At 34.6% G+C, this 27,681-nt stretch overlaps 5 protein-coding genes across 6 annotated transcripts; 1 reads left to right on the top strand and 4 right to left on the bottom strand.

The window, feature by feature from the left end:
- Positions 1–4,895: 4,895 nt before the first annotated feature.
- On the bottom strand, positions 4,896–6,092 carry LOC148554376 (uncharacterized). Its single transcript, XM_088493785.1, has one exon. It carries the CDS (start codon positions 5,948–5,950, stop codon positions 5,168–5,170), a length of 783 nt encoding a protein of 260 aa, XP_088349911.1. The 5' UTR covers positions 5,951–6,092; the 3' UTR covers positions 4,896–5,167.
- Positions 6,093–8,072: 1,980 nt separating this feature from the next.
- LOC107606358 (GPN-loop GTPase QQT1) lies at positions 8,073–12,498 on the bottom strand. Its single transcript, XM_016308416.3, has 12 exons — positions 12,048–12,498; positions 11,705–11,936; positions 11,538–11,582; positions 11,368–11,447; positions 10,961–11,035; positions 10,492–10,595; positions 10,255–10,411; positions 10,065–10,152; positions 9,328–9,400; positions 9,120–9,250; positions 8,532–8,623; positions 8,073–8,422 (listed from the first exon to the last, which is right to left on the bottom strand). Exons 2-11 carry the CDS (start codon positions 11,794–11,796, stop codon positions 8,566–8,568), a joined length of 903 nt encoding a protein of 300 aa, XP_016163902.1. The 5' UTR covers positions 11,797–11,936; positions 12,048–12,498; the 3' UTR covers positions 8,073–8,422; positions 8,532–8,565.
- A 6,168-nt stretch (positions 12,499–18,666) lies between these two features.
- LOC148554375 (uncharacterized) lies at positions 18,667–22,108 on the bottom strand. 2 transcript variants are annotated; one of them, XM_088493521.1, is made up of 9 exons: positions 21,791–22,108; positions 21,261–21,419; positions 21,067–21,160; positions 20,483–20,602; positions 20,315–20,363; positions 19,951–20,050; positions 19,774–19,835; positions 19,538–19,596; positions 18,667–19,111 (listed from the first exon to the last, which is right to left on the bottom strand). In XM_088493521.1, exons 2-9 carry the CDS (start codon positions 21,410–21,412, stop codon positions 19,007–19,009), a joined length of 741 nt encoding a protein of 246 aa, XP_088349647.1. In that variant the 5' UTR covers positions 21,413–21,419; positions 21,791–22,108; the 3' UTR covers positions 18,667–19,006. The 2 variants fall into 2 exon arrangements, with proteins under 2 accessions (XP_088349647.1, XP_088349648.1); XM_088493522.1 differs by having other exon boundaries at positions 21,261–21,416; positions 21,791–22,092.
- A 945-nt stretch (positions 22,109–23,053) lies between these two features.
- LOC107608516 (uncharacterized) lies at positions 23,054–24,198 on the bottom strand. The gene has a single exon (XM_016310286.3). It carries the CDS (start codon positions 24,184–24,186, stop codon positions 23,254–23,256), a length of 933 nt encoding a protein of 310 aa, XP_016165772.2. The 5' UTR covers positions 24,187–24,198; the 3' UTR covers positions 23,054–23,253.
- A 213-nt stretch (positions 24,199–24,411) lies between these two features.
- On the top strand, positions 24,412–27,175 carry LOC148554374 (heptahelical transmembrane protein 4-like). Its single transcript, XM_088493163.1, has 4 exons — positions 24,412–24,608; positions 25,238–25,496; positions 25,827–26,112; positions 26,426–27,175. The coding sequence occupies exons 2-4, from the start codon at positions 25,240–25,242 to the stop codon at positions 27,059–27,061; spliced, it is 1,179 nt and encodes a 392-aa protein (XP_088349289.1). The 5' UTR covers positions 24,412–24,608; positions 25,238–25,239; the 3' UTR covers positions 27,062–27,175.
- The last annotated feature ends 506 nt before the right edge of the window (positions 27,176–27,681 follow it).

The following is a 27,681-nucleotide window of genomic DNA, read 5'->3' as shown; positions in this document are numbered from 1 at the left end:
TGTTGCATCGATGCAAAGATGTTTGCATCGATGCAACCTAGCTGAAAATTCAAATTTCAGCTTCAAAGACACATTTGCATCGATGCAAAGTGTTATGCATCGATGCAAATGATTCAAAAACATAAAAAACGGCTAGTTTTAACAAAACGGCTCCATCCCATTAACTCCCAAACGTTTCTAAGGTTTGGGGAGTCTATAAATAGATGGATTGAAGCCTTATTTCATACAAGTGAGTATTTGCAAACTATCTTGTTCATATTCTTTCATTCTACACATTTTTAAGGTGTTATAATACACAATTTGAGAGAGCAATATCAATTGGTTCAATAGTGCTAAACTTGTAATCATACACTCTTCTAGAGAGTACTCATTTCGTCTCAACAATTCTTTGAGAATTGTTTTCTTGTAACACTTTGTAAATTGGAGTGTGATCTCCAAGGTTGAGTCAAGAGTTATAAACACTATAGTCGGTGAGGATACCAAAGAAGTATACTAAGTACTCAAGGCAAATCTTAGAGGAGGTATCTCTAAGTGGAGTGGGTTAGTATACGAGTGGTGATCATATACCGTGAGGTGTTAGAAACTAAGGACTCGGATTGTAAGAGGTTTTGCGCGAGCACCTTGAAGCTTGGCAATAGTGGAACTTCTCAATAGCGATTGAGAAAGAAAGTGGACGTAGGACAAGGATTGTGCCGAACCACTCTAAATAGCGTTTGCATATCTCCAAACTCATCTCTTCAATATTATTGTCTTTTACCTTTGAGCAAATAAATTGTGATCGAAAAGTAGCTTCGTAAGTACTTAATGAATGGCTTAAGTCCGATTGGTGAAAAGCTTGATCAATTTATTTGAGTTGGTGTCTATTGGAAAGTAAAAGCTCCTTATAAATGCTTAGCAATTGAGTTAAGCTCTTGGAAAAATACTAGTACAATAACACTTTTGTATATTGTCTTTAACTTTCGCAAAAAGATTCATTGTTGTTGCAATACTCAATTCACCCCCCCCCCCTCTTGAGTAATTGTGCATAGGTTCTACAACTAGGACATTTAAACAATCAACAAAATACATCACCAAAACTGGTGGAATCAACATAAATCCTCCACAAAGTGGGTATCTCAAATCAGGTAAAAGAGAAGACAATACAACTAGCAAGTTATATCCTAATGTTTATTTCTACACCAGGAATAACATACTAAAATTTCATAAGAAATAGAGCGAATTTACCCGTTTAATTGGATCAAAATGGCTTGCCCTTTCCCCCCCCCCCCCAATTTCCTTCTTCTCTTCGGCGCCGAAACAAGGCCTTGTTTCTTTCTTTTCAAAAATTAAAAGAAAGCTTCTCATCCTCTCTTGTGGCTTATACGCCACTTTCTTTCATTCTTTTATTTATTTCCTTTTTTTTATTTAAGTTGTGTGGACTCCACTTGAGGTTGGGGACCTACTAATACAAAGTAGTGGACGAGGTGAGAGATGCAGCAACAGAGAGGAGAATGGACACGACGGCAGAGTTATTAAATGGAACGCCGCAAATAGAAAGCACGACGCGGTGAGGGTGATGGCACGGTAAGGTTTGGCGATGCGGTGAGAAGGGAGAGTGGCGAGGGGGTGGCTGTAGAGAGGTTGGAAAGAGTATGGACAGGGTTAGAGATCTCTGAATTGAAGAAGGGTTATGCAAATGAATATTAGGAGTTTTGGGTTTCTATATATATATATATATCTGTGTGTGTGTGTGTGTGTGTGTGTATGACTAAAAAATATATATGAGAAATAAACTATTAAGGATAATTTAGTAAATTTATAAATTTCGGGGAATAGCAGAGAAGGGGCGGGGATTCCCGCTCGGGTCTCCGCGCCTGCCTCGTGAGAATTTCATCCCTCATCCCCATCTTTGCAGAAAAAATTTTTCACAGTCGGATCCCCATTCAGAGTAGTCTCCGCAGGAATTCCCGCATCATGGGAAATTGCCATCCCTAATGGATAGTGTTTTAAAGAAAATAGCTAGATGAGAAATACTATTATATATACTACTTCAGGAAGTACCTTTGTTTATTATTATTTCTAATTATATCTAAATATAATATTAACTATCCTGTATATAAAAACCAGTCTATTAAATAAATTATTTATATAACAATGTAAATAACAGATTAAAAAAGAAGTGTTAAATTAATTTAAAAATCACATTTTTAATTAATTAGGAATAATTAGATTTTTGAATTTGAATAATTAAGATTAACAATATAACCTTTTTTAAACACACTCTCACACTATGTTCCGTCCCTCTCATCACACCCTCACACCACGTCTCGTTCCCTCTCATCGCGTTAACCATCCGCCATTCAAACCGCCATCGCTCCGCATTCACAGTGTGCCGTCGCCGTCGGAGGGAGGTGTGCGTCCATTCGCACATGACGTCATTGCTGCTGTCTCACGATCCCTATGTTGTTACCATTAATGCCTCGCAATCCCGGAAGGTGCCGTTGTTGCTGCCTCGCGGTCACCCCACGTTCCGACTGACCACTGCCGCCGCGTGCAGCGCCGCCGATCGCTGATGCTCCATCCTCCATTGCACCGCGGCTCCAACCACAGAGGTACCTCCTTCTGCAACACACAGCAGCATCCACCCTCCATCATTCGCATCGCGCAGCTTCACGGACCATTGATGCTGCATCATCAGGGCGCAAAGGCACCTCTTTCCGCAATGCGAGGCGCCATCCACCCTCCATCTCGCCGTGCATACAAGTCGGACACCGCACAGACCCTCTCTCTTCTGTCGTTCTCTTCTTCTTGTGATTTGGATTTTTTTCGTTGTAATTTAGATGTTTCTTTTAAATAAGTAGTTTTTTCTCTATGAATAACTTTTTTCTTTTTCGAGTGTTACCTTTGTTTTGATGGATGTTTCTTTTTAGAACAATGCTAGGGAACTAAAAGGGTATTAGCCAAAAATCAGCCAAATATCTCTGGGTGAATTCAAAATCTCTACGAGTTAATATATATGGATGTTTCTTCTGCGAAGTATCAGAATGTTTCTTTTTCATACTAAATGGATATTCTTTTATATATTTTTCGAATTTTTTTGTATTACAAATGTGAATGTCTCTCTTTCTTTAAGAATTTTATAATTTTTTTAAATTTTATAGATATTTAATTATTTTTGCTAAAATATAACTGAATATTTCTTTTGTTAAGTATTAGGATGTTTTTTTTCCATATTAAATGAATGTTTTTTTTATATTTCTGTAAGGAACATTTCTTCTTCCATGAAAGCTTTGAGGAACAAGGAGCAAACACAATCTGGCTACCCAAACAAGGCACGAGGCTACTCCTTTCATACCATAGGGCAGTTGCTATCGCTTAATAATAATAAAAACTAGTTCCATGGATCTTGTATGGAATAATAGGCTTCTATTTTCTGATGCAGTACTGCTATTCCCTTCGGAAAAGCAAAAAAAAAAAAGAAACAGAAGAAAAAATATTGAAAAAAAGATTGAAAATTAACCCAAAAAAAAAACAAGAATAACAAACGGGAGGTGGACTTCGTGTTGAAGCAGTTGTCTTGGATGTGCTTGTTGAGGGTGTCGCGGAGAGCATGGAAGTCGCCGGCGCTTCTAGCAGCATTGGTGAGAGAGAGAGGTCTGTATGTGATTGTTGGAGGTGGGTAGGTTAATGTGATAGAGAAGAGGAAGGTTTTTATAGGTTTTAATTAGGTTTACTTAATCAATTTTGAATTTAAAAATTTTAAAAATTTAAAATTAATAATTAATATAAATTAACGTAGTTTTGTTTAGTTTTTGCCTGATAACTTCTTGGTTCCATATACTTTTTCTTCTTTTTATTATACATGAATATTTTTCAGTATAAATTTTTTTAGATATTTCTTTTAAGTTTGATGAATGTTTCTTTTTATTGCAGTACTGAGGTTTAGCGTTGTCAGCAATATTGACAGCGTGACAGGAGAGGGAGAGTAGAGTGGCTATGGTGAAAATAGGATAATAAAAAAAGGTGAAAAATGAAAGGTATAATTAAAGATAAAGATGAGTAATTAAGTATTTTATGTTCAATATACTTAAAATGCAGCTCATTATTTACGTTATTTGTAATTTCTATTGTCTACATAACGAAATTGATGTTAAAATTATCAAATTCTGCTTATTCATATGTGCTAGGTATTAGTAATACATCTTTCGAATTTCAATTTTTTAGTTAATTAGCTGCCATTTAAGGCATTGATGGAATGGAAATCTTACACAACAAGAAATTTTGTGAGTTCTAATCAATCATATCCTGGGTGCTCGAAATAATATTTTATATGGGATTTCTTTTTATTTTTGCTGTAAAATTGCCGATTATATCCTTACATACATGGTTACCGGACACCCACGGAGAGGCACATTGCACTTATATGCTTTTAGCCGGAATCTTATTAAAAATGGGCGCATATGGATTGGTTCAAATTAATATGGAATTATTACCTCACGCTCATTCCATATTTTCCTCCTGATTAATGTTATTAGGTTCAATTCAAATAATCTATGCAGCTTCAACATCTTTTGGTCAACGTAATTTAAAGAAAAGAATAGCTTATTCCTCGGTATCTCATATGGGTTCGTTAGCAACTTAGTTTTTTTTTATTATTATTTAACTAGCACAAACATTAAATTATCTTTGATAAATAAATTTTATTAATTTATATAAATAAATTCTAAAAAATATAGGTTCAAATTATATTGATTTATGTATAAATTCTAATAAATGTATATATAAATTATATATTTTTTGTATACAAAATCTTATAAATATTGGTATAAATTATTATTGACCAAATATTGTGTAAAAATAATAATATTTATTGGACACGTAGCATTGCTCGATTAAACAACTATAAGCCATTCGAATCCATGTACAAGCCAAACATGGCGTGGATTAATTACTGCACATATCATTAGCTCTAAATGTACAACAATTTACACTAAGAAAATGCCATCAAGAGAAGGCATGAATTCTTAATTAACCAGTCTCAACAACAAAAAACATAATTAGAACATATTTACACAATAAAAGCAAAAGCAAAGTCCAATTTCCTTCCTAGAAATAATGGAAAAAATTAATTAATAACTTTGAATGAGAACCCAAAAAACCTTGTAACAAGACCTCCATTTCTTCAACATCACCAGCTGTTTTGGTGGCCATGTTTCGGAGAATCATTGTCCTTCACCACCATCTTTTTTTCACTCAACTCTCTCACATATTCCTTCTTATTTGTATTCCTTACAGTTTTTCTTATTGGTTTTGAACTTGAAGAAGAAGAAAAAGAAGAAAAAGAGGTATCACTCAATACTGGAATTACATACCACAAAACACACGTGCAAAGTGTCGCCACCGATCTACCAAACACCGTCAAGAACACCAAAATCAATATCATAACAGCCGGAACATAGAAAGATGGATACTTCATCCTGTCCAAAGAGAACAACAAGCTCCTGTTATCAGATTCCAACAACTTGGGTTGTTGTTGTTGCTGCTGCTTTGATTCTTTTTCCTTAGTTATTGAGGTTTTTTGCATTGGCTCCGAGAAAGATGTCATGTGTCTTACTCTCACCTTGAGCTTTTCATCTTCTTGATCATCTCTCTTGCTGTTCTTCTTATGATTTTGGTCTTTGTTCTTCACCTTGACGACGATGGGGACAAAATCATCGTTGTCGGAATACGCGAATCGAACGAAGGATATGTCGTGAGGGTTCATCTTGGAATAAACCTTCTTCCTTCTCTCATCGAGTTCAGCAAGAAGTTCAGAAAACTTGTCTAATCCGCGTGTTGAGTATGGATTCTTGTCCCTGTTATTATCCCTTCTTTTTGAGTGCTTCTTTGGGGTAGAAGTAGAACTACTTTGACATGCCCCATCTTCTTCTTCGTGATTCAAATTGAAGCCGCAAACTAAAGAACTCAGCATGTGGAAATTAATTAAAAAGCTTAATTTTTTGAAAAAAAAAAAAAGAAAGTTTGTGTTGCTTTGTGGAACTTTAATTTTGGGAGCTAGGAAGGTATGTTAATGGAAGATTATTGCGTGAGGGAAGACTATTAAGAGTTTATATATTTGGAGGAGAGTGTGACTGGATCTAATTTCTAGACACGGCTTCAAAGTCAAAATTAAGGGTAAGGTTTTGAAATTTAATCCTATGAAACTTTCACACACACATATATAAAATATAAATCTAATGTGGCTCTGTTTGATCTTTGACTTCTTGGAGAGTACGTAGTTTATTCTTTTCAAGACCAAGTAATAATTCGTATTTAAAAATATAAAAGGGATTGTGTATCATAAATTATTGAAATTAGTTAACATGTTCCTTGGAAAAGAGGGATTTGACTTTTGTTGAGTGTATATATATATGAGGACGTATTCCAAGTTATTGCAAGCCAACATTTTTATATTTGCCATGGATCAATCATGATCATGTCTTCTAGAAGGAACGTGATACTGTTGAGACTTTTCATTAATTTTCCTTTATCATCTGCGAACTTTTTATTTTTATTATTGAGATTGTGATGCTGTTTTTAAATAATATAGATAGTTAATGTATTTTTTTTTATAGATAATCACAAATTTGAGGTACAATTTTGTGATTTTTTTTTTTTTGATATTATGAGGATTAGATTTGTGATTTATAATTTTTTTTTCACAAAACTGACCCACCGATTTGTTTATTTCTTAAAAATAATTTTCACTCCACACAAATTTGAGGCTCAGATTTCTTTATTACCCTAAATCTGACCCTAAGTTTTGTTTCCAAAAATAAAACTGAGCTTTTGTGAATTTCAATTTAAAAAAAAATTATTTCTATATCCATAAAAAACACACTATTTTTTCATAATTAAGTATAACATATTTTAAACTTCCATAACAAAAAAAATTAACCATCATCTGCTTGTTAATTAAAGATATATAATTACAATTTAATAATTATGAGATCATACTTATATTTCACGGAAATAATAGTTAGCTATAACTAATAGAAAAGAGAAAAATAATTAATATCAATCATGGTAAATATATATTAAACGTAGTATTAAAATTAATTATTAAAATAAAATATATTAAAATATAAAATATATATTAAAAATAAATTAAATTATATATATATATAATAATTAATTTTAATGTGTAAATAATATTTTTAAACTAATATGATGCATTTACAATTAGCCAAACAGTTCGTCTATTCTTTATTATTATTATTATTATTATTATTATTATTATATACACAACTTTCGGTATATGCCAAGACTAGTACACTAGTTTTAGATACACAACAATTATCATTTTTTTTTTCTGTTACTTGCATTGCTTTCTGAATGACTTGGTCATATAGAGCACCCGGTGACCAACAGTTAATAGCAAACTTGCTCAACCAAAAAATATAAATAAATAAATAAATAATCGGCTGACTGCTTCAACTATGTCAACTCATTTAACTTCTTACTAAATTAAATTATTAGTAGCCACGACATTCGTGACGTTATTGGCAAAAATAAATATATTTAACAGTAATAATATCTCTGAAATTGTGGAAAATATTTTTTATAAAGTGGAAATTTATGTACATTATCTTTATATAAAATTGATAATAGATAATAGTTTAAATAATAATTTAATTAAATGTCAAATCATCAAATAATTTAGAACAATTTAGAACGGTCAACTTTACATAAAAACTATATACAAGTCTTTCACTTTTTTATAATCATATTGTATCTGCGTTAATTATCATCCCTATATCAATAAGGATGATTTGTGTTTTTCAACTTCAATTCGTCATTCTCACTGCTTTTCAGTCCACTGAAATTTCTTAGGCTTTAACATTCAGAGTTTTGTTTTGAACTCCTGAAGTCCTGTTATATGTTATAAGCCTACAATTCTACAACATTCTTACTAGTAGTAATATATCAATATAAAGACTTTACTTGAATCTCTACAATATTATATAATATACCTATAATATACTATAGTATACCAACCTGCTGCATATAAGTGGAATACTTCCTAAAAACTACGTTCAGTGAATAAAAAAATGTAAATAAATAAAAGGCTAAAATAAACACTCTCAACCGTTGGTGGAGTTCATTCAAAATGTAATTTGGATATCAGATATAATAAAATTAGATGTGTTGGCTGCTGGCATAAAACCTTGTTATATTTAATGATTCTATAATCTTAAGATCTGATGTCAACGAGACATAAAACAATATGATATCTCTTTTTCACAAATTGGTCCTACCTCCCACAAACATGTACAGAGTTTTTATAGCTGCTTTTGTTGGTGTTGAACAAGCCATGTAACCAAAATGCAGATGCTCTACTCTCCCTGTTTTCATTATTTTCCCAAGAGAAAATCAAACTCTACAGAAATCGGCATCGCACTATCTGCAGTGATAGTCGCAAACTATCAGTACGGCGTATCAAGTGTTTAATAAGCCACGGAATCACAAGATAAAAGAAACTTATATGTAATGAAGAAAGTAACAATACTCACCAACGCGTCATTTTCTCTCCAATGTTCCTCCATATTAATCATCATAATCAATTTCATCATCCTTCATATACTTCTCTTGCACTGCTGCAACTGTAGATTGCTAAGTCAAGGGAAACTCGGAATAAACATTTCAAGTAAAGCCTCCTCCAGTAATATAGTTACTGGAAATTATGCAATGTATTTGTGACATGCCACTAAATAAAAGTACAGCACTAGCGCTTAACCCTTACTAGAATTATCATTTAACGTTGAAAACTTGATCCAGATTGTAAATCGATAAATAAAAAGAAAAAAAATTCTCCTAATGTAGCTGGTAGCAATGTCATGTTCTCACATCAGATTTATATTCACAATGCAGTTCAATTTAAATTAATATCAAATATTAATATCACAACCTTTTGTATGAACTTATAAAATATGGTTAAGTTCATTAAGGTTTTCAAAAGTTCTTTACCACACTGAAAAATGCAATGCTGGATAGTAAAGTTTCATAATGCACATGTGCAAGTGATGAAATTTTCTAGTGTAAGCCATGAGGTAAAAGGTAAATGAATCCAAAATATGCATATCACGAGAAAGCAAGGATATCTGTAATAATCCCAATCATTGTGACCAATAGCAATCTTGCTAAATTCAACTGCACTTGCTTCTATGCCAGCAAATATGTACCCGTTGCTTTTGTCTATCAGCTTCACTAAATTTCCTACACTCTCTTTGTCCTGAAAAGGAAATCTAGGTTTAGGATTGTGAACTCTGCCATGAACACATTCAAAGAACCCAGAGAAATATTATGTACCTGAATATCTAAGGTTGTAAAACTCACAAGACCGAAGTTGTCAATAACTTCACACAATTCCTTTGTGAGCTTTCTGCAAAAATATAGATTACTCGTAAAAAGAACTAGTCGGTGTATAATAAACCAGAAATTCTATGCAAGGATGGAAGGATCAGAACATTCAATTCCATATCCTAAATGTTTCATCAATCTGTTGGTCATTGGTTTCTTATTGAGTCAGTTCTATTTCATAGGTTGTACCCTAAGAGTGCATTTATGAGTTGAAGTTTTCAAGGGGAAGGGTAGAATGGGAAGGGTCTGAAGAGTAAAAAATACATTATGCTTTAAACTATTCTCTTCTCTCCCTTTCCATCCAAAACTCCAATTGGCAAACACCCGTTAGAGGACACTCCATTCCTATCACAGGAGAAAGAATTCATGAAATAAAAAAAATATATTTTGTCAGTGTACTTCATTATTATAGTTTACAGAAGTACACCAACAAAATAAATTCCATGGATCCAGTTGAAACAGCCACTTCCACCATTTCCAAATTTTCATTAAGCAGTTATTTAGCATGGCAGATGATCATAGATTCATGGTAGACAAGTCAATTACACAATACAGTACAGTGTGGAATTCTATGACTTCAGAAAGAAAACAGTTAAAAGTTTTAAACAATAGTCACAAAACATCAAAATTATATTAGAATCCAAAACATGCTAGTAGGTAAAAGAATCTCCAAGAACAAATCCCACCTGTATTTCGCAGAGCGAGGATCCTGATCAAGATGGTGTTGTAAATATGACAAGTCTTCTACGTCTGTATAGAAATCAAGATTAAAGGCTGCAACAGTCAAATCACAAAGTTAGTGCTGAAATTTGCCAAATATAACCAGCATCAACAAATATATATTTAAACCGTAAATTCTAAAAGTAATTTCCGCACCTAGCCTCCCATAGCTCTCAATTAAATCAATTTTTGACAAGACATTTATGTGAGGGAGTTCTAAATGTAGCATTGTTGATAAGGATAGAAGCAATGCACTGACATACTTCCCAGGGTCACTGCAAAGATGGGCATCAACCAGATGCACTGCTGTTAACTGCATAGAGCGAACATAAGATTAAGTTCTCAAACTGATACACAATTAGATATCACAAGAAGCAAAGAAAAGAACTATACCCTTAGGTTCAATTTCTTAATGAGTTTCATGATAACACTCTTGGCATTTGAGTGAAGAAAAAAGAGTTCCACTTGGCCAGGAAAATCAAAGAGTAGGTAGTGATCTGAAATGTTAATACTATTGTCAGCCCACTATGGATAACATAATTTACCACATTTTCAGAAACTTATTAACCAAATGTCACTCTTCTGACATTAATTACTCATGCCACCCTTCCTATATTATTATAAACAATCATAATTAAAACAAAAATAGCAAATCAATTGTCACTGTGGTAAAAGGGTGGCTTTGCGTAATAGTTATAAAAAGATGGTATTTTGATAATAAGTTTTGAAAAAGGTGGCACATGAGTTAAAAAAAGCCATACAAAGCAAGATAATAGCAGGTTGTAGTCTGCTATGGATAATGCCAGTAATTTTTATTTTTTAGCATTTAGATCTATACAATATGGCATAATAGCAAACCAACCTTTTAGAAGTGGTTCCAATTTTGCTTCCAACCAGTCGATATTTTTCTCTATATAATCCATACAATATACGAGACCTGCTTGTAAAAGACGAGAAACTTCAAACTGTGCAGCCTGAGACTATGATATAAACCTGAACCCTATGTTTAGGGTTTAGGTAGTGCAACATATCCACAGAACATTTTATTAGAACCATTAACTTGCACACTAAGCAACTAGTTAGATTTCTTGGAATCCATGCTTCCAGAAAGAAAAAATCTAGAAAACATTCGTCCTATGTCTACACTTCAAACAGTCCATCACACAATTCAATTGTTTACACTTTGCAGTACAAAAAACAGATAGAATTCAGTTTAAGAAGAAAAAAATACACATTAAACATGAAAAGCTATGTAAGTATTAGGCTTACCCCCATTTGGACCAAGAGAATGTTCCACCATTACATCACTGAGTTTCACAAGCTCCTCAATGTTCACAGCACATTCATAGCTATATTTTTATATTAAGGGAAAACACATCAATTGGAACATACAACTAAAATGGAACATTCTGGATAACAAAAATTGTAGAGAAGGATACGGTAATGAATCATTAGCAGGATCCAAATTGACAATAGCAACCTTCCTGCAATCACAAAGAAAATATACAAGGTTAATACAAGACCCACATTAGTAGAAAACGTAAAATTAATCCAACTATCGAAACAATGTATTCAATCCTGTTCCCCCATAAAGAGTCAGGCTAACCTTCCAATAAGATTGAGGAACTGAGACATGCCATTGCAGTAAGTTGTTTTGCCTGAGCCAGGAGGTCCAACAACTACTTGCCCAAAAACCATCGTTTCTTCCTTTCAAATAAAAGAAATCAAAGTTCCCAGAATGCACAACCAACTATTCTGGACATAGTTGTCAGAACCCAATCCAAAACCAATTCAACTAATTCAGCAATTCAAAACCAATTCAACATTTCAATTCAACCCTGCCATATTTATTTCTAATCAGCTCATCAACCAATCAACAATAAAATTCACAGCAATAACACAAGAAATTTCACGGAAAAAAAAAACTGAAAAAACAAGTAAATGCTCACGGCAGGAAAGAGAGTGGAGCAGTGGAGCAGTGGAGCACACCACGAAGAGAGCTCAAGGCTGCAGGAAGCACAGCTCGAGACAGAGACAGAGACGCGAGCAAGATGCAGGCGGCCGGAGGAGGAGACGCGAGCGGAGGAGAGCTGGTGGATCCGGCGAGAGGCGCTGCGACGGAGGTGAGCGTGCGGTGGCGGCGTGGCGGTGAACCGAGGTGACAGAGACAGAGCTGAGGTGGCTGCCGTTTTGGAAGGTGGGTTCAGCCGTTCGGTTCTTCAGGAGGCCAGGAAGGATGAAGTCACGAAAGAGAATGGGGGAGAGTAGCAAGGTGGAGCTGAAGCTTGAAGGAGACAAGGATGGGGGAGAGTCTCAGTCTCTCTGAACTCTGAAGGGAAGGAGAATGAGGGAGTAAGTGCTAGGGTTTCGTTTGGGGATGGGGTATTTTTTGTAAGATTAAAGTGATAATTAGATAGTTGAAGATGTTGACTTCGGACTAATTAGTTTTTGACGAAAAAAAAAGTATTAATTAGATTAGAACAAATGTTGGACATGTATATATCAATGAATAGTGTAACATGAAATCGAATTGTCCATATATTTTGTTATTTACAGTGGTGCATGTCTCGTTCATGTCACATGAGTAGAAAAATCATATAGTTTTGAACAGTGAAATATTTATTATCTTCTGAGTTTTTATATGCCTTTTATCAATTGTTTTCTATTTATCACAAATTCTATTAAAATAAGTGAAGTTTTGTTTCAAAAATTGTTATCTACATGACTATCATTTATAAATAGATATGTCAGAGTAATTAACAGTACATATAAGTATCACCGTTAAGTTTTAATTGATGAACACTGTTTGTTATCCTAGAGGATCAAATTGGTACTTTTTTATCTTTAGAGACTAATTAGTCCGAAGTTAAAATCTTCAATGACCTAATTGTTACTTTACTTTTTTTTAATTTTTTCAATTTGAACCGATCCGAGTTCTCCGATTTTCCACCAAACCAGCTAGTTCAAACCGATTTTCTTTCTTATCCGGTTGCATGCATCACCCGAACTGATTACATAATTAATTTACCGGTTTGGTCTGATTTTGACAACTATAATGTTGAAACAAATAAAAACAAGATACCATTAATAATCAACAAAATTAACTCAGAAGTCAGAATCATAAAAATTAACTCACTGAAGAGTGAAGAAGCAGTGGAGGTCTAGAGGAGTGCTTACCGGAGAAGGGAAGACGGCCAACTAGCAGAGGCGTTCGCGAGGAGGTGATGGTCGAGCAGTGGAACAGAAGTGACCATGAGGAGAGGCGTTCGCGGTGAGAGTGACACAGAATGAGCTCGAAGAGAGAGAGCTTGAAGAGAGAGACGCGACGGCAAGGAGAAGAGTTCCGGCCCGAGCAGACCTTCGCGACGTCGAGAAGAGAGCCGAACTGCAGAGACCATTTTTGGCGACGAAGGCACGCTGTCTGTCCCAATCCCGACGGCAACGGCACCCTCTGGCCGAGGAGAGCAATTCGGTGATGGAGAAGGTGGCTGCTAGGGCTGCTGGTGGTAAGTGAAGGGGTCTAGTGAATCATGTATGAGGGACTGAGGGTGAGTGGGTTCAGCCGTTTAAGGTGAGAGAAAAAATTAAAAAATTTAAAGAGATAATATTTAATTTGATCCCCAACTTGCATTTGAGCCTCAATTCAGTCCTAAAGTTTCAATTGTCTCTATTTAATCTTTAAATTTTGCTAATGTGACTCATATTAGTTCTTGAGATAATTTTTGGCTTACAGACGTTAACAAAACACTGACATCCGAATATCACGTTGAACTCTATAAATGACGTTATTTTTATTTTGGCACTTAAATAGCCAAAAAACATCATAAGTGATGTTTCATTGAAACTTTTCTTCCCAAAATAAGTGATCAGGCATCGCTTTTTGGCTATTTAAGCGCTAAAACCACAACGACGTCATTTTATAAGTTCCAACGTGGTATATGCCTATTCAGGTTAGCGTTCCATTAACATTTGTGTGCTAAAAATTATCCAAAGACTAATGCGGGTCACGTTTACAAAATTTTGAGACTAAATAGAGGCAATTGAAATTTCAGAGACTAAATTAAAACTCACTTACAATTTCAGAGACCAAAATGAGTATTAACTCAAATGAGATATCATGTCTTGGAAATGGCGTGCTGATCTTCGGTTGATCTTGAGAGATGCAAATACAGTAGCAGACATCATGGCAAAGACTGCAATGAGGACTATTTCTCCCCAAGTAGAGCTTTCATTGCCTTGGAAGAAGTTTGAGAGTAGTATTCAGCGGGACTGCCTTTCTTAAGCAGTTTCTTGTTTTTTTTTCTTTCTTAGTTTTTGTTTATTTTCTTTTAAGTCACCAAAAAAAAAATCAAATTTAAATAACGTAGTTCATAGGATAGGCTTCTGATCCGTTGTACCTTAAAAACCGGACCAATTTACACATTTCATCAATTAACTATCAATTCAACTAGTTCTCTTATTAATTTTTTGTTAGACTTATCACAACCAAATTGGCCAAAGGAGCTAATATTATAAATTTCACAGAAATGTTAGGCTACCAAGCATTTTTTGAACAAAGTGTTTAACTAAATTTCTGTGACCTTAAAAACCAGACCAATTTACATAATTCACCAATTAACGATCAATTTAACCAGTTTTCTTATTAGTTTTTTGTCAGACAGTTTTTTACAACAACCAAATTGGCTGAAGTACCTAATGTTATAAATTTTACAGAAATGCTAGACATTCAAGCACTTTTTTTAACCAAACTTTTAACCCAAGTCTTCATGCGCTCTTCTCTTTCGGACATAGGTCTTCTTCTTCTTCTTTCGTTATTGTCGTCGTCATCATCGCTGTTGCCACTGCCGTCATCGTCGTCACTACCACCACTGCTTGATGTTGTTGTTGTTTAATTTCTTCTTCTCTTTTTTTCCTCTTCAGCCTTTTTTATTATCATCATCATCATCCTCGTCGTATTCATCTTCTTCTTCTTCCAACCAATAAAATATGCATAGTACATAATTTTGATATGCAACACAAATTTTGGGGCATAGCACAGAAAGTTTGATGTACCGCTGATAAACTCTAATTTTGTGGTTTATTTTGTATTTAATTTAGGGGGATTTTATCAACTTATCCCACATTTATTCAATGAAATATTATGCTTTTGTCATTCTCCCTAATTTTATGCTTAAGAGTGAAAACATGCTTTTTAGGCCTTAAATTTGTCAATTTTAATTCACTTTAATTCCATTCGATGCCTTAATATGTTTGTTAAGTGATTTCAGATTCATAAGGCAAGTATTGGATGGAAGAGGTGAAGAGAAAAGCATGGAAAGTGGAGAATTCATGAAGAAATGAGCATTTGGAGAATTGAGAGTCACGCGCACGTGTCATCTACGCGTACGCGTGAGAAGGACATTCATGGCCACACGCACGCGTCACCCACACGTACGCGTGAGGAGGAAATTTGTCATCGACGCGCACGCGTCGACCACGCACACGCGTGACGCTGATCACGTGACCTCATTAAAGTAAATTCGCTAGGGGCGATTTCTGAGCTTCCCACGCCCAAATCCAACTCATTTCTGAGGCTATTTCATGCAGAATTGAAGATTGGACAAAGGGGGAGCAATTAGTTAGTGTAGGAAACATGCTTTAGGTAGTTTCTAGAGAGAGAAGCTCCCTCTTCTATTTAGAATTAGGTTAATTTCTCTTAGATCTAGGTTTAATTTCTTGTTTTCATCTTATTCTCTTTACTTTTCCTTGTTCAATTGCTTTGATTCTCTTAGTTTTTCTTGTTAATTTCCCTTTTTATGCCTCTTTTTACGTTGATGAACTCTTGTTGGATTTGGATTTTCTTTAATGTAATTTATATTTCCATGTCTTTTATTGCTTTCTTGAGTTATTAGTGTTAATTTTTTGCATTGGGTAGTGGTAGATTTTATTATTCTTGTAATTTTACCATACTTTTATTTTATGCCTTCCAAGTGTTTAACAAAATGCTTGGTTGGATGTTAGTGTAGCTTTTTTAGCATTCTTGGCTTGGAAAGAGAAACTATGCAATCTTGAGTCATTAATACCCAACTCATGTTGGTGATCTAGAGTTGTTAGTTAATTTTGTTTCATTGACTCTAATCTCTTGCTAATTTAATTAGTAAGTTGATTAGAACTTTTGGATTGAGATTAACTAGTCTTATTTGACTTTCTCTCATGTAAAGATAATATTATACCTTCTTCTAATGTTAGAGATGACTAAATAGGATTAACTCTTGTTAATTATTGTATTATGATTGATAATTAGGATAGAAAGCCTATATTCTTAATCCTTGCCATGAATGTCTCTCCTTATTAATTGCTTTCTTTAATTGTTTGCTTTACTTTTCTTATCATTATTTCCTTGCATTTTTAACAACCCTAAACCCCCTTGAACTTCGTAACCAATAATTAGGCACTCGATTGCATTTCCTAGATAGAACGACCCGGGATTAATACTCTCAGTTATTTTTATTGGGTTGGACTTGTAACAACCAAAATTAAACTTTGATTGAGTATTATTTGTCGGTTTGGAACTATAGTTGCAATGAAGTTATTTCCTCTAACCGAGAAAAAAATTCTTAACTGACGATAATACTCTTTCAGCCACACATAAATTTTTGGAGGACTACATACCCAGAATATTGACTCACCCAACTAACAAAATACATTCGCAACAAAAGGTTGTGTGTTATGTAAAAAAAAATTTGTATGATGTATGTAAAAATTTATATACATACTAATGAAATACACACAATACATAAATTTTGATGTACAACACAAAAATCTTAGTGCATAGCATAAAAAATTTTGATGTGCAACATTGAAATTTTTGGAGGACCACATATCTAAAATAGTGGCTCATCCAACTAACAAAATACATTTGCAACAAAAATTTGTGCACTATGTGCAAAAATTTATGTACTATATCAATAAGTTTGTTATATGTAAAATTGTGTGATATGCTTTGAAATTTGTATTATATCAATAAGTTTATGTGCTTTTTAACAAAAAATTGTCTACCGAGAAAAGCGTGAAAAATGAGCGCTTTTTTTTTTTCGTTGGACTTTGCACCGACTTGGTTGAACTTGATTACAAAAACACTTGTACTGTAGCACCAATCTAAATTTTAATGATTTCATAAATTTTAGTCTAACTATTTTTTATTTTAGATGAATGTTATATAAATCACTTGTATTTTTTTTACATAGTTTACTTTAATATTAAAATTTGGATAAAGTATACTTTTTATCTCTACCATTTGTAATTTTTTTTAAATATTTCTAACATTTAATTTCATTTAATTTTGTCTCCGACCTTTTCGATTCATTCAATTTTATCTCTAACGTTTAAAATTTGTGTCAAAACTATCTTTGGAAGTTTCAATTTTATTCCTAATATTTTACATGGAATTAACGTCTAAAATATTTTTGACACAAACTGAAGATGTTATAGACAAAATTGAATGCAACTAAACATTAAAAATATTTTAAAAAATATCGCAAATGTTAAGAATAAAAAGTATATTTTACACTAAAAATGATCGATAAATGAAAGACGATTTAGGATTTTTTATCTCATAAAGAAAATTAGTGCAAATTTATTTCTTTTTATTTTTATACTCAAATTTATGTACTAAGATGAATAGCAATTGTTTTGTACTAATCCCTCAAGCATGGCAAAAGCACACAAAGTGGACAATCTTCTCAAACAAATTCCAATCTCATCCTCTAAGAAAAATCAAATCCAGAAAAGATAGCTAAAAGACACACACTCTGTGATTGGAAGGCTTGATTTAAGTGGGCATCTTATATGCTTCCCAAACAACCACATCCGAGTTCAAATCTCACTGATGGAAAAAAGAACTTATATATTGTAGTGTGTGTGAATGTGTTGTGTAATATTGTAAGAGACCCAAAAAAAAATGGACACACTCTTATCCAATGTGCTTATTTTGGAGAAAAAACAACACAACCAAGGGACACACGATGGCAGGAGTTGATATAGCCTATGTTTATGTTATGTACTGATGTGAGGAAGAGCTAATCAGCACAATACCGTCCATAAGCACAATAGAAAAGTGATTTGAATAAAAACATCAAATTCACACGATTCATTTGCTTGAAAAGTTTTTCCCTTTGTGAAGGAAAAAATAAAAATACAAACAAAATAATGAATCCTAAGAGAAAACCATACCCCAAAACAGTTCAAAATAGTAAAGGGTATCCAATGATGTTTCATCAAGCTTGATACAATCCCTAATGCACAAGAGCGAGAGGATCTGATAGAAGTAGGGTGTTGAGAATCGATTTGTGCACAAGTTTTGAGCTCATAGAGCTTGGAATAAACGTCTACAAGACTTCGATATGTGCAGCAGCAAATAGAATGACTCAAAATTAAGAGGGAAGGGGAAATACAAATACCTTATCCCTACTCAGTTGTTGGTTGTTAAATGGAAGAGGCACTGTTCACTGCAATGAGAGTGTATTTCAAACGGCTGTAACATATACATTCATAGCACAGCCAAGCGAGATACTTGAATAGGAACAATAATAGGAACAATAATAATTTCCACAAATAAAGTTGGTGCATCAAGCCAGCAAGTTATGGATAAAGACAGTAGTAGTATGACTTAAAACACAGTACAAAGTTGAACGTCTCATGGGAAAAAATCATGTTTCTTATGATTATGGACATTCAGAAAAAAAAAATGCAACTAATGTGTAATTTAAACTCTGGTTATCAGTGCTTTCTAATAATAATGAAAGGTGTTGGCTTTGAAAATACACTAATAGCTTCAACACGATCAGCAACATCTTTCGCTGTGGTTATACGTTTGGTTCGTATCCTCCTGTTAATGCAAGCAATTAAACTCCCTATTGCATAACATTGATCAATTGACAAATTTCCTTAACACAGCTTCAGCGCGTTGCTCGAAATTTGGTAAGGCCCAATCATGTTGTGTTATGTCAAGATTGTCTTTCTCAGCACTCAAGCCCTGCAAACAAAATTTTTAGGGGGAAAAAGACTTAGATTGCATATTCATTCGACTCCCAATTACACCTTACTATATTCAATTTATTTTCCCATTTTCATCATTGAAGCACAACCATAACAACACAGATTACCCAAGTCCTTGGGCATAGACCACGTTTTTTTTCCTTCTCTCAACACATGGTTCAAATTACACAACGATGACACCGCGCACACACAATTCCATCCCCTCCCCCAGGAAGAAAACACTAAATGTATATGACAGATTTTATCATTTTTTGTTAGAAATATCCAAAAGAAGGGGAGGGAGAATTCAATTAGAAATGCCATAAACATAAAAAAGTGAAAAAAAAAAATTCATATTTGACAAGAGAGTAAATATTGATATTCTCATTTATGAAAACCTATAAAGTCACTCATATGTGTGTACCTTCGAAGGGTCCATTCCAAATCCACCCATTTGCATCATACGTTGTGTATCATCCACAGCTGTAGCGAAAACAACAACACATCAGCATTCTAGTTAGTGATCATTCTTATCTAAGATTTGGAAAACTAATGAAAAACATGCAGAATATATTATTAAAAAAAAATCAAATTCATGAAATAGAGGATATAACTAAAAGCACATATATAAAAGTACCCGGTTTTCAAACCATAACTAACCATTTTCCTCCCCCAAGATGAGACTAAACAATCCTCGTAATCCAAACAAATTGAGGAAGTACCTAAAATGTGATCACAGCAGTTAAACTTGAGTGAAACAAGTAGATGGATACCAGTGGAGAAAAAAAAAGAAGGGGGGGAGGGGGGATTCACAAGTTCCATTAAAATGAAAATTACCAGGAGCGGCTGCTAACATAGCTAACATCTACTGTGCTTAGGTCTATTCCATTCTGTAACATCGACCTAAATCTCTGTGTCAACGGAAAGGGTATCTTGGCTGCAAGAGAGTTAAACATTTAACAAAACAAAATTAGTGATTCTATGGCACTAACATAAGGAATGAAATGTATGTGCTATGTAAAATGCCAGTTGCATAGTTATTAACAATGATGAAAAAGTTCAAATTACACCTTAAGACAATTTATATGAACAGAAACACTGGAGAAACATATAGAAGCACAGACAGAAAAAAGATTCCAATCAATGAAGAATTGCCGAGTGGGGATGAAATTAGGAAGGAGAGCAAAGTGTAAAAAGTTACCTGCTACAAAACCAGAAAAGAAAAAGTTCACCCAAGCAAAGGTAAGAGTCTGTGGAACAAGAGGAAACACCAAAGTTATTACAACATCTTATAAATAACATTTGTAACATGTAAGGAGTGCAATCCAATATCCTATAAAAAAATGCTATGTAAGTTTAATTTTTACACCTGAGGAATGATCATAGAAAGGTTTTTCTTCATCATATCCATGGCCATGTTTGGATCGGAGAACATCTGAGCTTGCGGATTCTGCGCTTGTCCCTTTGGAACAAACAACAGCCCATTTTCCTTCAATAAATATAAAAGTAACAACTAGTTTAGGGTTATTAACTTGTAAAGAATTTTAGTTCTGGACTAATGTTGTAAAGATGTCAAATGAAAATTCAGATTTGTTCCTCAAGTATCCAGCAACGGATCAGAGGAACAAAGTTCAAGCAAAAGCAAATAAGATCGTGCCGTAAAGTCGCACAACATAAGTGGTTATATTCTTGACTTAACTCTTACATTTTTTTTATATTACTATTTTGATCAACTCAATGGATTCTGAAAATTTCCATTAAATCAAATGATTTTACAATTCAAATCATGTTACAATTTCATGTTTTACGTTTTCAATGTTATCCTTCGATTTTATGTAAAATCGAGATTTTAACTGCTTGCCCCCACAACAACAGACAGTAAATGCAACCTAAATTTCTCTCAATCAAGATATTATTACACATCTAAACCATATGGAATTTGAGTAAACAAACCTCGTTACAAAAGTAAATCTTGCGAGCACGGAAAGCTTTAGCTGGAATAAAATTCGCTCCGGCACGCAGGTTCCGAGCTCTAAGCATCACTTGCCTGAATAAATATCACCAGAAAATCACTCTGATGTTACACTAAAGATAATTAAAAAAGCAAAACAGCTACATAATAGTGTTGAATGGGGAGAGGGAATTACCCTTCTTTGACAATTTTGACATCAGGGGTTTGGGAAGAACGCATAAGCTTAGAGACAAAATACCGTAGCACACCAATTAGAACCATAACCACAGAGAGAGGGATCAGCACCCAGTCTCTGATTGCAGTATCTAGAACCAGATCTTCCGCCATTATTCTGCTAATTAATCACAACCAAATATTCAATCAATCACCAAAACAATTAAACAAGCTTCCGATTATATGCATGGGATTTGCAAATATGATCTCAGATAGAAAAATGGTTAATTTCCCTAATAATTGCCAAAATGCGTTCTAAATTTCTAATTCACCACATCCATAACTAAAATTTTACTATATATATAGACGACACTAACAAATTGAAATCTACAATTATCATCACATGGTTGTGGATTTTAAAATTTAATCCAACACAGGTCCCAGCAATAACAGTAGAACACAGAAGACAGAAGGGGCGTAGTAGAGGAGGGATGGAGGGGAGGCTGATGGCGCCGCCATTGACGGAGCTGGAAGTTGGATGGGAGGGCTTACCAGCTGAGGGCAGTCTCAGATCCAAGCAGAGGAGACGTACAGAGGACGGATGGAGGGGAGTCTGGCGGCGGCGACGTTGATGGAGCTGGAGGCTGGATAGGAGGTTATCGCTGCGTCGTCGATGGAGCTTGCGTCTGGAGCAGAAACTGACGTCGTCTTTGGAGAAGGCTCGGAGCGGACGCCTGGCCGGCGGGATTCGTGGCTGAGGAAGTGAGGATGAGAGCCAGAGGACACGAGAGGGAGCCGTTTGGTGTGGTGTGGTATAAGTGTACTAGTGTTTGTTCTTTATTGTGGGAGTGTTTTATTTATTTATTTTTGCCGAGGAGCGATATGCTAGCAGATTTTGTGATTTATAGTCATTAATTAGTCATTATTAGTAATTTTTTTAATAATGTGAGTTATGTCTAATAGTAAAAAATTACTTATTTTTCTTTTGTTGGTTATATACAAGTCAAATTTTAATAAAAGTGTTAATTTTTTAAAAAGAGATTAAGAGTGACAAAACGGACCGGCCCACCCAATCTCGCTTTGCCCCATAAAACGGCCCGTCCCGCTAACTAGCACAACCCCGCATTATGGCGAATTGACAACTCTGCTAACTAGTATATTTTTTTTGTCTCAAAAATTTTCGTCTTATTTAACTTCTTAACGTTTTAAAATCATCTCAATTTTGTCCGGACATCAATTCTATTAATAAATTTCTAACAGCAATATAACATTGAGATAATTTTAAAATGTTAGAAATTTAAATAGAACGATTTAAATATTAAGAACAATTTTAGAACTTACTTTGATACAAAAACAATATTTTATTCTTTAAAAAATTAGATAAAAATATTTTAAAAATAAATATTATTAAAATTTCAATCTATTCTATTTTTATTTTTTGACTAAAAAAACTAAAAATTTATATTCCAAAACTAAAATTTTACTTCTAATATCTAACCACTACATCCAATACTAAATCCGATTCCTATCTTTGAAAAAAAAGACTACCTTAAATAACAAAGAAAAACCAAACAAAATGATAAATATTCCAAAACGTATTTGAATGAAATAATATGATTCATTCTGTTATTCTTTTTCAATTTGTTAGTTCTTTTATCGTAATAATTAAACCCAAAAGCAATCATGCATAAACTATATCTTTAACATACTAACCTAATCGTCTTCTTAATCATATATGTAATCTAACATAATAATTTGAGCTTGGATATATACTAGTTACGTATTTAAGAGTAATATAGATAGGATGATCATGTGTTGAGACCAACTATCCTGGATAAATTATTTCCTTTTATTAACAGAAACATTTTCGGTAAGGGAGCATGCTGCCATAGTGACATGACATCTAAACATAAACGTAAACATTAAACTCAGAACGCTTATATATGTGATCACTATTCACTAGCTAATACTATTACCTACATATATACATATTAATTTAATTTGATTTTGAAGTGCTACATGTTGATTGTGTGGAATCTCCAGCTGAAAAGATAGTCCCTGGATTGGCACGATAATCTGTTAACATCACAGAAAGAATTGACTTCAATCTTCTTCCCTTGATTGTTCCACCCGATCCTCACCCAGCATGAGAATCCATTGGACGAAATAGGCACCTTTGATGAACCACAAAGATGAAGCGCCACGTCACCACAGATCCTACTGGTGCACGTGGCTCCTGTGACCACGGACTGGAGCCAAGAACAAACGGGCTCACCCACCATCTCCCTGTAGGCAGAGTTGGCCATCCTCACTCTGTTCTTCGAGTCTGTTATGACAGCTGGCAATGCCTCTGACTCAACCTCTTCCTCCACTTGCTCTGCTGTTTTCGTAACAAGAATTCCGTTTTCGCTAACGGATATGGACCCCACACTTATGCATGATCCAACTGCTCGAACTGCCTGCGGCGCTATCACGCAATTCACGCTACTCGCATTGACTACTCCTCCTTGCAACTGCTTCAAAAGATCCTTCTCTTCTGGAATGTTCTTCTTCTGTGCCACGTTGAAACCCGCTGTGTTAAGCTCATTGAGAATGGGAGGGGAAGGAGAAGGAGAATTAGAAGAACATGGAAGAAGTGAAAGTGTCACTAATCTTGGAGTGGGAGGAGGAGGAGGAGGAGGAGGAGGAGGAGGAGGAGTGAGGTGGCATGTGGCGGGACAAAATCCTAAGATGTGAGTTTTCTGTCTCTTGAAAGAAGGGAGTGGTCTTCCTCTCTTTCTTGTCCTGGTGGGGCGGGCCTGGAGCTGAGCCCAGAGGCTTCTGAGGTAAGAAGATTGCTTGATCTTTGGGGAAAGATCGGTTTCGGGCTTTGGTGCTATGGGCCTGTACCTTGACAAGATCTCAATTGTTTTCGCCGGATTTTGGCGAGGATTCAAGGTCTTAATCATGGTGGTGGTGGTGGTGGTGTGAATGCAGGGAGAGGACTATAAAGGAGTGTGGAATGTGACATATGAGAGATGAGAAAGTGACAGTTGTAACCGTACGATGTGTACGTGTTGGCGAGGCTCAACAACCATGACACGTGGAAACAGTGGGTCCATGCATGCTTACACATGCTAATACCATTCATTTATTTTTTCATTATATAGAAAATAACAGATCCTATTCAGTTTTAATGCATCCAAGGAAACCTAAGGAATAGGTAATAGGTGTCACAATAATCGTTCTGCAATGCCATTATTTTAAATTGCTAACGCTGATCTTCTTCTGGTGTATGCTTACTCATGCCCAGGCACCATCCTCTGGTGCCACCACCTTATCATCTCCAATAGACAAATTCCCCACGTTTCAGAATTCAGATCTATCTCAGGTACCAATGCATTGTCTTAAGCTTGCTGTGTCTTCTAATTTATATAAACTTTGATTTGATATTCTACTCTGTTTACATTATTACACCTGAATCATGAATTCTTTACAAGAACCTTGATCAATTTGTATCTGGGGCAACAAAGGCCTGTTTTCTAATTTTTCGAAATATATATAAATAACGAGGAATGCTAAGGGACAGTAATTTTTGTGATTTGTAGCCATCAAATAGTCAATGATGGTTTTAATGGCGTGAGATTTTATCTAATGGTTCACTTTTCTTTGCTGGTTATATGCTGGTCAGAATTTAACAAAGTTGCTGGCCCCTAAACTTTTCCATAGAGAATAATGTAATTGACGCAACGTTAAAGGATGGAGTAAAGTTAATCATTGTTATATATGAAGCTTAAAAAGGACCTGACACTTTAATTTGAATTGAATAATATAATTTCTTGGATCTTCGTCACAAACTGATATAAATGTGCATCCTTTTGTTAAGAGATATTAGTGGGCAAGCCCTTATTTATCTTTGCTAATAATATTGCTTTTGCAAATCCTATTCTGATCTGGTTTCATGAAATTGGCATTTTGAATATGTATATGTTTTTGCATTTGTTTCGTACATTGTTGCAGAGATGATAGGTGGTGCATATGAAGGGTTGGTTTCTTCCCCTAAAATGATTTATGGAGAAGTAATTGAACCTTCAAAGGAAAAGAAGGGAGTGTTGGCACTATGGAGAAGATTAAAATATCAGCTTGTAGAATACAATTCACTGCCAACTTACTTAAGGGACAATGAATACATCTTGGGTTATTATAGATCAGAGTGGCCATTGAAACAGATTTTCCTTAGCATTTTCGCTATTCATAATGAGACACTTAACGTTTGGACGTAAGTACTTTTTTCCCTCTAACTACAAAGTACAAATTCATTTTGCTATCAATTAACATGAAAGGTTCCGTGTCAATTTTGATATATTCAGAGTGTAAAATTTTATATGGTTCTGAAATTAATTACTTTTAATGATGTTGTAACATTGTAAAACTTTTTTACATTGTCGTGCATAGAAGTTAAATTATGTTTTGATAATAAAAATGTCACTATACTATACTTGAGGTATCCCAACTTTAGGAATGTTAGTTCTGTAAGTGTCTAATCTTTGTGCATTTCTTTGCTTAGCCTTATTAACTTATTACTAATGATGTCATTGCTTAATTCCAGGCATTTGATTGGATTCTTCCTTTTCCTGTTTCTAACCATTTACACTGCCATGAAAGCTCCAATGGTTGATTTAAATTCCATAAACTTGCATGAGATGATGGGAAAATCTGATTTGAACAAGATTCGTCTAGAGCTCTTGGATTGCTTGCCAAAATTGCCTAATATGCCTGATCTCCTTAAACTCAAACATGAATTGAGTGCATCTCTCTATCCATTGGACTTTTTAGGATCAGGTTGGAATGCCATGCAAGTTCTCTCCAATTGTTTGCCTGAGCAGTATTCCTTTGTAAGTTCCTATTCCTATAACATTTTTGTTCAAGAATGTTTTAAAAGATCAAACTTATGAGGATGAAGTAATTAACTACACTAAGTGGAAAAGGCTTTGTTAGTTATTAAGCAATCATGAACAATGATTGATGTTAGTTATCAAGGGTAGAGACTCGCATGTAGCTGCTTTCATGTTAATAATTTGATAGTCGAGAATAGTTAGATGAGTACTATCAAATGATTCATCTAACAATTTCAACTATTAAAAGACACCTGCACGTGAGTTTTCAATTATTTGTACTCGATCTTGACGACTAGTTAAATTGTTGCAGAATGCAATGAAAGGCGACATGGTATCGATGGAACCGATAACAAGGTGGCCATTCTATGCATTCTTAGGAGGGGCAATGTTCTGCTTGCTAGCAAGCAGCACATGCCACCTTCTTTCTTGCCACTCACAGCGCCTTTCCTACATCATGCTGAGGATCGACTATGCCGGCATTGCAGCACTTATTGCAACCTCATTCTACCCTACAGTCTACTACTCATTCATGTGCAACCCATTCTTCTGCTACCTGTACTTGGGATTCATAACAGTAATGGGCATAGCCACCATTATTTTCTCTCTTCTCCCATTCTTCCAGAAATCGGAGTTCAGGAAGTACCGTGCCACCCTCTTCTTCTTGATGGGGTTTTCAGGGATAGCACCAATAATGCACAAGGTGATAATCCACAAGCATCAACCAGAGGCATTGCAAACGACAAGCTATGAGATATTAATGGGAGTTCTTTATGGTTTGGGAGCTCTAGTATACGCAACAAGAATACCAGAAAGGTGGATGCCAGGGAAGTTTGACATTGCTGGCCACAGTCACCAAATATTCCATGTATTGGTTGTGGCAGGAGCTTACACACACTATCTTGATGGCTTAGTTTACCTCAGATGGAGAGATTCCCAAGGTTGTTAGCTAGGTTACTTTGGCAGTGAATCTTTTCTGTAGTTTTCTCTCTTTCTTTCTCTCTCTCTTGAATTAAAGAAGCATGTATCAATGCTAAACTTTGATACATAAGATATTGAGAAATTAAATCCTAGCAAATCTTCAGTGTCATATCTCGGATTTATTGATCATCTAAAATTTTCCAAAAAATAATATTATACACATCATTTTCTTTTTGTATACAGTGAAGAAACTTGAAAAGGATTCAAACAAACATACGGCGCCATGCCATCATACAGCTATGTATTCTCCATCACAATATAACATCATTATAGAAAACATTTTTTTTGGATGCAATTTTTTATTTTTTAAAAAGAAAGAAAGAAAGAACGGTGAGTACACTTGTAATTCAGTCCTTATCTGTTCTTTTAAAGATAAAACGATCTTTGTCTAAAAAACGATTTTGATCCCTAATAAAATTATTTATGATAATATCATTCTTGTGTTAAAAACTCTATTAAATAGTACTTTGACATATAAATAGTATTTCGCTTGATTTTGGTTATACTTTGACATATAAATAGTATTTCGCTTGATTTTGGTTATACTTTGACATAGGTGTCGGTTCAAAAATTTGTATTCAAAATCTC

This window comes from Arachis ipaensis, chromosome B7 (genome assembly GCF_059453495.1).
Source record: "Arachis ipaensis isolate K30076 ecotype BB chromosome B7, ASM5945349v1, whole genome shotgun sequence".
In the NCBI taxonomy this organism is placed as follows: domain Eukaryota; kingdom Viridiplantae; phylum Streptophyta; class Magnoliopsida; order Fabales; family Fabaceae; genus Arachis; species Arachis ipaensis.
The sequence above is the reverse complement of the archived record's forward strand: the minus strand, read 5'-3'. Positions and strand labels throughout refer to the sequence as shown.

Bases quoted from the DNA above. Each gene is read 5' to 3' on its own strand.
- LOC148554376 (XM_088493785.1), bottom strand. From the start codon at position 5,950: ATGCTGAGTTCTTTAGTTTGCGGCTTCAATTTGAATCACGAAGAAGAA.
- LOC107606358 (XM_016308416.3), bottom strand. From the start codon at position 11,796: ATGGTTTTTGGGCAAGTAGTTGTTGGACCTCCTGGCTCAGGCAAAACA. The intron at 11,036-11,367 runs GTAAGCCTAATA...TTTTACAAGCAG, and splicing joins TTCTCTTGGTCCAAATGGGG to GTCTCGTATATTGTATGGAT. The intron at 8,624-9,119 runs ATATCCTTGCTT...TTAGCAATCTAC, and splicing joins AATGATTGGGATTATTACAG to AGTTGCAGCAGTGCAAGAGA.
- LOC148554375 (XM_088493521.1), bottom strand. From the start codon at position 21,412: ATGGCGGAAGATCTGGTTCTAGATACTGCAATCAGAGACTGGGTGCTG. The intron at 21,161-21,260 runs GTAATTCCCTCT...ATATTTATTCAG, and splicing joins GTCAAAATTGTCAAAGAAGG to GCAAGTGATGCTTAGAGCTC. The intron at 19,836-19,950 runs GTAATTTTCATT...ATCACATTTTAG, and splicing joins TATGTTAGCAGCCGCTCCTG to GTACTTCCTCAATTTGTTTG.
- LOC107608516 (XM_016310286.3), bottom strand. From the start codon at position 24,186: ATGATTAAGACCTTGAATCCTCGCCAAAATCCGGCGAAAACAATTGAG.
- LOC148554374 (XM_088493163.1), top strand. From the start codon at position 25,240: ATGATAGGTGGTGCATATGAAGGGTTGGTTTCTTCCCCTAAAATGATT. The intron at 25,497-25,826 runs GTAAGTACTTTT...GCTTAATTCCAG, and splicing joins GAGACACTTAACGTTTGGAC to GCATTTGATTGGATTCTTCC. The intron at 26,113-26,425 runs GTAAGTTCCTAT...AAATTGTTGCAG, and splicing joins TGCCTGAGCAGTATTCCTTT to AATGCAATGAAAGGCGACAT.